The sequence below is a fragment of the Symsagittifera roscoffensis genome, unplaced genomic scaffold, assembly GCF_963678635.1.
Source record: "Symsagittifera roscoffensis unplaced genomic scaffold, txSymRosc1.1 SCAFFOLD_961, whole genome shotgun sequence".
NCBI classification, from domain to species: domain Eukaryota; kingdom Metazoa; phylum Xenacoelomorpha; order Acoela; family Convolutidae; genus Symsagittifera; species Symsagittifera roscoffensis.
Window position 1 is genome coordinate 3,457 of NW_026971498.1, and position 11,700 is coordinate 15,156.

General features: G+C 35.1%; 1 protein-coding gene across 1 annotated transcript; it reads right to left on the reverse strand.

Annotated features, from left to right (window-relative positions):
* Window positions 1-325: 325 nt before the first annotated feature.
* On the reverse strand, window positions 326-5,077 carry LOC134856473 (transient receptor potential cation channel subfamily M member 5-like; the record flags this gene model as incomplete). Its single annotated transcript, XM_063872742.1, is given in 4 exon segments — window positions 326-556; window positions 945-1,125; window positions 3,860-4,003; window positions 4,274-5,077. Coding segments are annotated over 4 exon segments (661 nt in total), but the record flags the coding sequence as incomplete, so codon positions are not given.
* Window positions 5,078-11,700: the final 6,623 nt, after the last annotated feature.

The window sequence follows — 11,700 nt, forward strand, 5'->3', positions numbered from 1 at the left end:
AAATGGCATATTTCAAACACGACAGAGATAGTATCCATATCTGTCCATGTTTCCATACCTAATATCGAATATCGATATGTTATGATGCGAGGTCGCTGTTTCATGTTTTCAAGACCCTGTGGGGTCACTTAATAATGATTTCGGGAATACTTATCTTCTCGGAGTTTGCGGAAGTACCTCACGCATATTGTCAAAATTTTTCTGTACACCAACCACCACCCCCCCCCCCCCCGCGCACCTCAACCATATAGCAGAGTTTGAAGGGGTGTATGCTAAAATAAAGAGGCATATGCGTTTTCGATGTGATAATTTTTAATTGACTCACTGTCGCATTTGGCGGTGGTTGATGCGCCTATACTCTGAAAGTCCAGGTTACCGACCATCTCAAAGAATGGACTGATCACGATGCCCCACACTATTCCGAACAGGGGCTTGTTCTGTCCTGGGTACATGAGTGCCTGGACCGCAATTCCATAGGCCACTATGACGAAGGACAGTATCGACATGAAGATGACGATGTCGTTCAGCATCTTGAAGCACATCTCCACCAGTGGACCTGGAAGTATTACAGGAGTCTGAGAGCCATATAACAGTTTTGGCCAAGTTAAGATCATCTACGCCAGCATTTAATTTCCTAAGCTCTGCAAGTAAAATACTCGTTTCTGACTGACTTAACATCCTCCCCCTAAATTTGAGTAGGGTGCCCGCCCCCAAAAATAGCCATTTTAAATTCAAACCTTCCAGCACGTAAGATGCCCGTCTTTTGCCTTGTTTTTTGTTTCCAAATTGTTTTGAAAATATGATCATAATGCTCAAATCTGATTGATTGAATATATTTCCAGCAAAAAAAATATTCTTGAGCTCAATCAACCTTTTTGTTGGTTTTGGGAGCCTCTAGTAGATTAGATTCTTGACGAAGATGTTAGTTTGATTGAACTTGATACCTAGCCTGTCGCTGAGTGCCATGTATGCGAGTACTTTGACGATGTAGCACATGAGTGAAAACACATAAAGTAAGTGAGTCACATCCAGGGCATCCTTACTGTCATAGCCCACACTCCTCACTATCACCCCACAGAGGAACAGAAGCAGCACGGCGAAGTCCACACGGGACCAGGTGTCAACCTACACAGGGAAGTTAAATGATTTGTCAATCACTTCCCAGCTAAAACGTGTCAATTCTGATTGAGCGGAACACTCCTTAAAAGACTTAAAATCAATAAGTATCCTTTTCTCCCCCCACCCAAAAAAATGATTTGGAGGAGCGGATATTAACTTGCTTTCAAGTTATTATCTCGGCCATAATGTCATCTGTTTCTGTTAGTACACGCTTTGGGTTTCCTATTTTCTGTAATAGGCTTATGATTGGTTTTGAGAAGATTGCTGGAATTCATTTTTTGATTTCGTTCGGTTTATCATTTTGAATTTCATTGTCGTGGCATTTAATGTAATGTACATTTTCTGTGCATTTTTTACTCTAGCTCATTTAGAAGGAATTAGTCCTAATGTTGTTGTTGCTTGAGGGGTTTATTGCTTGCTGTGTTTTCTCTTCTAGATGAACCAGGTATTTTTTCAATGATTGCTTTTTTATGCTGATAATTCGAAGGGTCTCTCGAAGTATTGTTTGTCTTCGTCATATGATTCGAGCTGGTAACAAGAAGCTCTGGTTTCAGTTATAGTCGTTTGTTGCTTTTCAGCCTTCATGTAACTGGACCTATTTCCGTTTTCTGGTTTCCAATTATGTTTTGTAATATTTCATGGTGGCCGAAAAAAGTAGAGTATTGATAGAACTGATCGTATTCCGAATTTTTGGAGGAAAACTTATAGTCGGGACGAGCTGTAGTCTCTGTTTTCTTGCATGGATGGGAATTGTGGAAAAATCGTGGAGTCGTCTCATTCAAGCACGCTTCCACTTTACTCAACGGTCACAAGGATTGTCCTCTTTAAACTGTGTAAAAGCGGTGGACACTAAGACACGATATTATCCACAATCCCGAAAGGGCTATGGTGGTGGTCAGACTAAATCGGCCGATCAAAGGGTTACGCAACGTTTTCATGGATTTATACTCTTTTCGGCTCTCCTCTTGCGTTTCTAGCTAGGTCAGCAAATTGTGGACTATTTAACTAACAACTGTGAGACATACTTAGCCTCATTTCAAGCAAAAGCGTCCTTCAAGGACCAACAATTTATCTCGGCTTGCTAAATCGTTCTCTCTTTAACTGAGAACCAACTGTTCGCACTCTTAGCGTAATTGTTCTATCTCCCTAAGGCTCGTCGGTACACTCCAGTTTCTTATCATTTTTTACACTCAGTTTTAGTCACATTATTTATTATTAGTCCGGGCATCCGCCTAATTCACCCGTTTGCACATGTTTTATGACTACGTCTCTCCCCAATCAACACTGTCACGTACCAAATTGGGTTTCTTGTATCAATATTTTCAAGCTTATTAGATACCCAGCATGCGGTAGGTGTCGCAATTCGACCCAACAAACAGATGTGATACGATCCCAATTAACTAATTCTTGAACTCCATGAACTCTAGCCGTCGAGTTCAATTCAGCCTCTAAACCATACTAGGTTTACTCAGTGACCCTCCGACGGCCTTTGATTTTTTATCCCGTTAACGTACCGACTTCACGGGGGTAAGTAGAAATCATTTCCATGGGTAGCAAATTCATTCCAAGCATCTAAAATCTAGCTATCAGGGGAACGTTGTTCGTCTATTAAGGGTCAAATTAGGGTCAAATAAGGGTCGAGCTAGCTGAACAAGGTTGCAAGCAATGTTCATTAAGCATCTACTACTTCAAGGTTGCATGCAATGACAACCTATATTGTTCTCAGCTTCTGTTTCAATTCCCAAAAAACATGTTTCCTCGCAATTATTCTTAAGGTGACCAAATAATTTTTCCGGAGGGTTGGCGCTAGAGAAGAAGCCACTTGCCTGTGTTAATTTGGGGTTTTCTATGCAGTTGTGGGGTCATGGCGCCCAAAAGTCAACTTAAGGTCACCCAGTGGTCACCAGGTTCAAACTGTCTTTGACAAGTTTCGTGTCTCATGGGGGTCCTAACTACCAAGTTTCATAGATTACCCACAAATTCTTTCCATATTATCCCCTTTTGAAGCTTCATTATTGCTTTTTCCGGAAGGGTTCTACTTAGCAAGGTTATTTTGTCGTCGGTGGGGTCTAGTATTTGTTGCCGCTATAAAATTTCTCGTCAAATTTCGCACTGAAAAATCTTGCGTAGCCAGCAGATTGTGTATTGGAAGACCATATGTTCACATCATGTCAAACGTTAAAACACAAACCAGCCATCCGTTTTTCTTCATTTGTTCCGATTATTGAATAGTTTTGTGGTAAACAAAAGTGCAAACATAAGAAAACTTTTGGCTCGCTGCAATCGTACCCGCCCTAAAAATCACGTTTTTTTTGTTCACTTTTCAACCGCACTGCAAAAGATTGTTGAAAATTTGATTGAGTTAACGAAAAAAGAATTATTTGAATACTTATTTTTATTCATATAATTCGCAGTTTTTGTCGAAATATTACATAAAAAATATTGAATATTATATGAATTATTATATGAAAAATATTGATGTAAATCGATTTCAAATCTACTTAAGTTGATCTAACAAAAAATATCGCGTGCTGCAATTGTGATGAAGTTTTGCACAAATTTCAATGAATTTCCAAAACACATTTGGTCTTAAGGCGTTAACTTGTAAAAACTACTGAGTATGGCTGATGTTTATATGTGGAAGGGGTCAAAAAGGGGGGTTCCAATGCAGCTTTTCGAGTGAGGGGTGTGTGTGGAGGGAGGGGGGTTGCAAAAAAGAGGTATTTACAGGGTGCTTTACCTTATCGAGTGAGGATGCCTTTCGGAGGAGGTTGGAGTCGGACATGGACAGATAGTCTTTGATGATCTGAAAGTTGAGAATGAGACTCCAGCCAATCACAATACGCTCAACAATCGTGGGCGTCGACTCAATCTTCTGAAGAACCTAAGAAGAAAAATTCATGTATCAAAAAATCATTCTAGCCTAAATTAAGATATAGGCAAAGGGATCATACTTCAGAATCGTCAAATAAATAAAAGCTACTTTGTAGGCCTCAAAAAAAAGAAAAAATCACAAGTAATTGATTTATCTGTTCAAACTTACAGATTTGTAAAAATTGGACAAAATTTTGGCTTTCAAATTAAAAAGTATTAGGGTTAAAAACTTCATACAAAATGTTTCACGTGTGACGTTAATGAAAGATATGAGTGATACCATGTAAGAGAATAGTCCAATGAAGACTAGATTGGCTGCGAAGTGTAAGATGAAGGTGGTAACTGGCGCCTTGTAGAAGTCCCGCCACTTCGTGTACACCCCCATCTTGGTGTCCTTTTTGCCTGCAACAGACCAAAGCTCCTTTTCAAAAAAATACAAAAAATGTTAAAATAAAATGTTAGGATCTTATTAAAAATCGATTAACTACACTGATTCTGTTGACTCTATAAATTATAAAAAGCAAGGTATAATGTTGAAAAAAGGGTAAGCTGTGATTGTCTTGGTAACTTGGGAATGGGAGCTTTTTAGTGGGCACTATAGGGTGGAATTACTTAAAAAGAGCTGATTGTTAATCATTGAAATCTCATTTACGGCAAAACGCTAGTAATTCAGTTCCCATTTTGGTCACGATTATGGTCCATAACATTACCGTCACAATTATGCTTCGCAAACATCAGCCATAAAACTATAAAAGGCAGCTGCATAAAGTGAAATGCAACAGGTAAGACAAGCCTTCAAAGATAAAACTTGTGCTGTGACGAATTTGCTCTAACAACCAGGAGATTTAGAGCCCCCAGTTCTCTCATCTGCGGCGAAAACCTTGCCATTTTGCTAACATTAGTCACAAATAAAGCAGCCACAAATGCTAACAAACTGCCAGTGCGATGCGCCAAAAGTGGCACCAAACACAAATAGTCATAATGTTAGAAACGTTAAGCTAATTTATTTATAGAACTTGCTTTTCAAAACCTTGCGTGAGATATTTTGAGGTTAAAATTTTCTGCAATCGAGTTTTGTTTTTGTACCGTTGCTTGAAACAAACAGCTTTTTCAGATTCATTTGATGAAACAAAAATGCATCACTTGTATTAACTTATAACTAATCGAATGTCAAAGCACATGCGTTCGAAAAGCTGTAATTTTTGCAATTTAGGTTGGAAAAAACAAATAGTCGTGCTAATACACTACGCTTAATTACGCTAGTGTGATAATGGAAAAATATACAACAGTAACAAAGATACCTGGTTGCTGTGCAAGTAGTAAAGAGTATTTTGAACTGAATCCTAAGACAACAAAACATTTTCCCCGTTTTTCTTTCAAATTGTTGTCGTTTTTTGTGCATGGTGTGATAAAAAAACTGCACAAGTATATTCGAAAATCAAAAAACAAACAAAACATAAGTTTTTTCGATATTTTTTGAACACGGATGCTGCTCTAGCGTTATAATTGAAGCAATGAAAGCTCTTAAAAATTTTTTATTCAGTTAATTCAAATATTTGTAGAATTAAAACTAATTGACCAACTTATATTTAATGAAGGTTATTCCATCACTTTGCTAAACAAAATTTTACTACACAGCATTTTTCTCAACACAGGGACAAATTGTGTTCGAATCACGCTTGATTTGACGTATCAGCCGGCACAATTCTACGATTATTTGTGGAACCTGACTATGCGAGGAAAAAAAATTAAAATACACCCAAAGACAAAATTCTTCCCCATTTGTATTGCTCAGAATTTTAAGGGAGGAATAAACAAAAAGTGATGGACACAAAAGTTGATTGCAGTTTTGGCATTATATTATGATGCAATTTGTTAGAGCGAGTTTCGGGCATTGAATTTTACCCTAAAACGGACAATTTTTTTTGCTTTTTTACTCAACCAAAAGTCATGACATAAGACTGCTTCAATTGCTGACTTAAATATATAAAAGTGGGCTTTTATAAAGCTCGACAATTTTTAGGAAGGGCACAGAAATCAAAATTTAAAAAAACGTCTAAAAATTTTTTCGAACTAAACTAAAAATTGAGTTTTTTGTTTAGTTTTTGTCCACTAATATATATTTATCACATTTTGTTAAAAAGTAAGAAAATTTTCTGATCTATAAAAGTATGAAAATTTTCTGATCTGAATCATTCTTGAAATTTTTTAAATCTAAAATGGTTTCTTGATGTTCTTTTCTAAATCGCGAGAATTCAGCCATTTTCAACAAGTTTACAGATTAACACAATTTTTGTTGTTCTAACTTGTCAAATATACAATTTTTGATTAAAGTTTAATTGTCCATTTATAATTTGATTGCTATTATTCATGACATAACCGGAAATTTAGATTGCCTTATAATCGCGACTGTTTGGTAAATTGCAGCTGTTTGGTCCATTTAAGAGCTTATAACATGCTAAATTTGTCACTTTGTACTTAGCAAAGCATGTGGGGTGATGATTTCCACAAAATGCAGAAAACTTGATACGAACAGTCTTGTTGAGTAATTCCAAAAACTCTTTGTTATCTATTATGAAAAGATCTCGAAGTTTATGCAACATTTTTTCAGAATTTTCTGGTTGGTTGTCTTTTCGTCCATTAAAAATTAATTTTCACATTTTGTGAAAAAATGAGAAAATTTTCTGAACCTGAAGCTAACTGTTCTGTTGTAATAGGTGTCGGATTTTTTCTTCGAGGTTTGTCCTCTGATACTAATAACTTCAAAAAATCAGAGCTCAAGCTCACCCACATGTATACAGTCGTTAATGCAGTCGAAGTGTAATGTTTTCTCAATATTTTTGCTAGTGTTTTTATTAGTTCATATATGTGAAGATCTCTAAAAAAAAATAATTTGTTTTTGTTTTTCACTATTCTTAGCATGTCAGTTTTTTTTAGGTTAAAAAGAATACGTAAAGTTCTGTTCTGCGCTAAGTCAACATTATTTAAAGCAGTTTTATTTGCCAGACTATATAACACCGCACCATATTGTAACACTGGTTGACTGTAAGTCTCATATATATTTTTACAAGAGTTTTCTGACCCACTAACCGTTTTTAGTGATCAAATTTGAGTTGTGATGACAATCGATGTGCCATGTGATTTATATTATATGTTGTTTGTATTTGAGAATGTTGTGTTACAAAACGCTAGATATTTTATTTCTTTTTTTTTAGTTCTGATACTTTGTTCTTCAAATTGAGTTTGCTGTTTAGTTTTGGCTTGAAGTGGAGAATTTTATTTTTAGATTCATTGTAAGCGTATTGCTCTCCAACCATAACGAAATGCGCTGCAATTCGTCGCACATTGTTGCCTTCATCTTTTACAATGTTCCAAACAATCTTGTGTCATTTTCAAACAGATCGTTCACACAAAGCAGAAACAGTAAGGGACCACGCACCCAACCTTGGGGCAGCCCACACTCTATCGAATGTTTCTGTTTTTCAATAGCAAAATATTGGTATCTGCTTTCAAGGTATAACTTCAGAAGTCCATGAATTGAGTATCTAAAGCCTTATCGATAACATTATCCAAGAAGAATAGAATGATCAACGGCATCAAATCTCTGGACAAATCAATGCGACATCATCATGGTACATGCGACACAATCTTTAGCTGATAAATTTTTTTAAATGTTATCTATAACATCCAAAACTGCATCTTTTCACGATTTTTTAGATATCCGAATTGATTTGGCGTCGAATTTTATTTGCGATATCATAAAATTTATCTTTCTGCTACAGATTATTTTTTCCAGCACTCTACTGATTAAAATGAAAAAGAGAAACTGGTCTGTAGTTTCTACAGTTATCTTTCCATTTTTGAAGAGCGGTAATACTCGGGAAACGTTCAAAGCTTGAAAAAAAAAATTTTTGAACTGCCCTTCGATTTATCTATTTTGATTTCGTAGCAAGTGGTTTTAATGGACTTGATTAACACTTTTGCTTTATTTCTATAGTTTTTAATTGTTTCCCAGGCTCCCTGAGATTTTTCGTTACTGTTAAGTTTTTCAACCGATTGTTCACCAAATTCTTGTATTTAGGTCGAAAAATAATTTCTTTTTCTAGTATGATTTAATTTAACTAAGACTTTTTTCAATTTTTTCGTTTAATTTAGCTTAGAATTTTCATTGAAATTTTACTCTTTGTATATCAAATAATTGAGGTCTAGTTGTTTTTCTTTCGATTGAAGCCTCTTGAAGGGTCTGTTCAATTTCTTTAGCATGGAAAAGCATTTTCGTTCTTTTCACTCAAAGCCTCAAAGTTTTTAAGTATACTAAATGATACGATATTGATCTGATATTGCGGTAACCATTGGTTTCAGCTGAGCTTGAAAACTTCGTAAAAAATATTGATCCACGTCTATGATTAAGCTTTTTCTGTAGTTGAGTTGCTTGTTATTCTTGGCTGCAATCCTTGAATTAAAAGTGTGTTTAGAAGTCCTAATCTTGTACTTTTGTTGTCTTCAATCATATTTTTATTTATATCTCCGCAAAGTCTTCTTTATGGTTTGATATTCAGGTTGTTTTTTGAGATATGTATTTATATATATATATATATATATATATATATATATATATATATATATATATATATATAAATATATATCTACGCCACCACCTCTTTTTGCTCTATTGCATGCAACAATTTTTGTTATTCATTTAGAACTACCGCATTTTTGTTTGTATCTTTCTTTGCACCATGTTTCTGTTAATGCTATCGCGAGTGGTTTGCTTTCCAGTTCTGAAAGAAAACCTCAAAACTACTAAAATTTTTATGTAGTGATCTAATATTTTGTAGAAGTAAGAGCCGAGACATGTATTTGTTTTATAAAAAATTAATCGTTCCAGTGTGTCCCCACATTTAGTTTCTGTTTTATGATTCTTGATTTATTTTTTCCTTTCTTTCCTTTTTTTCTTTTATTCTCCATTATTTAGAATTAGAGACGACGAAATTGTAGTTCCGCAGAAGTCCCAGTACAACTTATTGAGATGAACTCATACACACATTTTGAAACTTACACACATATCTTCTGATGTCTGCCTGAAGCAATATCTCGTAAGTCGCAGTTAAGGCTTCAAACTTATACTCACTTGCAGGATAGTAACTGCAAAAGTCGCTGTATTCCATCACAAAAATAGTACCACTGAGTGAAAATCTACAATTTGCTGCCGCAGGAGTCGCAGCACTCAAATGTCGAGAGAAAAGAACAAAGTAAAATAAAACGAAAAAAAAAAACACTATTCCATCAACTTTTTTCTTTTTGATCAGTTTTTTTCCTTCTTTTTTTCCTTTGCGTGAAGAAATTTTGTAGAACTAGTAACTTAAAAAAATTTTTGTTTCACAAAAACGAAAAAAAAACAACAACCATGTTTTATCTTTGCTCTGATCGCATATATACCAAATCAACTATCAAGTATCTAACCAGTTAGAATCTCAACTGAGTTCAACCTTCCTTGCGGAAATTTCGTTTCTAGTTTATCTTCTTAGAAGAAGAAGCTGCTGATTAACAAACAAAATATTTCGAGTTCATTTCGGGAACTATTTCTTTCAAAAATTTCATTCTTTGTTTTTCTCCGCTTTTTTCAAAAACGGCTTGTCCTGCTCTGGAGATAGCGACGCATATAACCTCATCATTTCTTGGTCATCATCTAGAAGTCGTCTTTTTTTTCTTTTAAAACTTGGTTTGATCGGCGGTCTAGATTTTTCAACTCTAGACTATTGTTGTTGCTCTAGAATGATTGAGATCTTGAGAATTCCTAAATCTTCTTCAGTGTTAACTTTAGCATGATACGACGTTCCCGACGTCGATGGGCATAAAGCGGAAACTTAGAAAACCCAAGTCGAAGTGATGAAATTCTTACTTTCAGCCAGTCGTATATAATAAGCATCGAGCGGAAGCAAACGTTCTTTTACCCAAATCAATTTTGGGTTGATCGGATTTTCGCAGTTCTCCTGTATTTATACGTCTCGTGCTTATCATTGAAATGGACTAACTTTAGAACGATCGAATGCATCGTTCTGTTTTCTAAGCCTCTACCAGGCAAAATATGATAGGTGTTCAACCTAACTTCACTGACTCTGAGGTTCAAAAAACCGTTCAAAAACCAAGGCACATTGTTGAGCAAATTTTTTGTATCACGGGCATGAAAAGGAGGATTATATACAATTGTCGAATCTTTGAAGGAGTGTCATCCTTGTTCTCTCAGTCTGATGTTTAGATCATCGCTAAAATCTTCAATTTTATTTGCTTTAGACGTAAGTTCTACTTTCGTTTCGTAAAGAACAGTTGTCAGGGTACTCACTGCCAGTCTCGTTGCGTCATCTGAGATAGTGTCCACCATTCGACCCTTTTTGTCAATTTGTTGTCCATCATAGGAGTATGATACAAATCTCATTATCAATAAAAAAAATGAAATTTTTTGTTCTTCTTTTAAAGTAGGGATTGTTCTCTACATTTCGTATATTGATTGAATGTATTTTTTTTTGCAGTGGAAACAAAGTAAGTTTAGTTTAAGCTGATTTCGAGTGATTTCGCTTTTTTTTCAAATTAAAAGTTTTTCAGATAAATTTGAGCCAATGCTCATATAAGCAGGGTATTTACTATAAATGCTAAGAAGGGTTGATCTGGTGTCTATTTTGTACCTGAATTCGAGTTATTCTGCTTTTTCCCGAAATAAATTTCAAACAAATAAGGCCATTGATCTGAAATAATGACTCCCAACTATATTGTATATGCCCCACAAGACTATCACTATAACTTTTTATCTTGATTCTAGTCTCTATTTCGTACTGGATTTGGGATTTTTGCAATTTTTTCGAGCTTAGAATGTTTTATCTTTTTTTCGAATATTTCTCAGTAAATTAAAAGTTTTTCAGATAAATTTGAGCCAATGCTCATATAAGCAGGGTATTTACTATAAATGCTAAGAAGGGTTGATCTGGTGTCTATTTTGTACCTGAATTCGAGTTATTCTGCTTTTTCCCGAAATAAATTTCAAACAAATAAGGCCATTGATCTGAAATAATGACTCCCAACTATATTGTATATGCTCCACAAGACTATCACTAGAACTTTTTAGCATGATTCTGGTCTCTATTTCGTACTGGATTTGGGATTTTTGCAATTTTTTCGAGCTTAGAATGTTTTATCTTTTTTTTTCGAATATTTCTCAGTATTTCGAACAAATATTGAGTCACTGACAGGATAAATTCGTTCTGAATTACAACGTCTGGACTCAACAGGATAATTTTTATAACTGTTGACTCTGGTGTCTGTTTCGAGCCTGATTTTAAGTTAATTCACTTTTTCCCGGAAATAAAAGTAATTCTCGAGAAAACTTCCGTTTTTCTAAGCCAAATTAGGACACCGACTGGACATAAGAGCTCCACACTGTCTTCAATAGACTTGCTAAGATATTTCCTAGAATCTTTTAAAAGGAATCTGCTATCCCTTTCGTGCCTGATTTGAAATGTTTCGCTTTTTTTCTCATATAATTAGAGTTATTTTCGATACTTTTTCAATATTTTCGCAAAATTTGGTTCTGGATTGAAAACTTACGCTCGTAAAACAAAGTTTTTGACTCACCAGGATCAATCCTACACTTTTTAACAAGGGCGTGGATGTTGATTTCCAGTCTACAAATGAGATAGTTTTCATTTTTTTCTG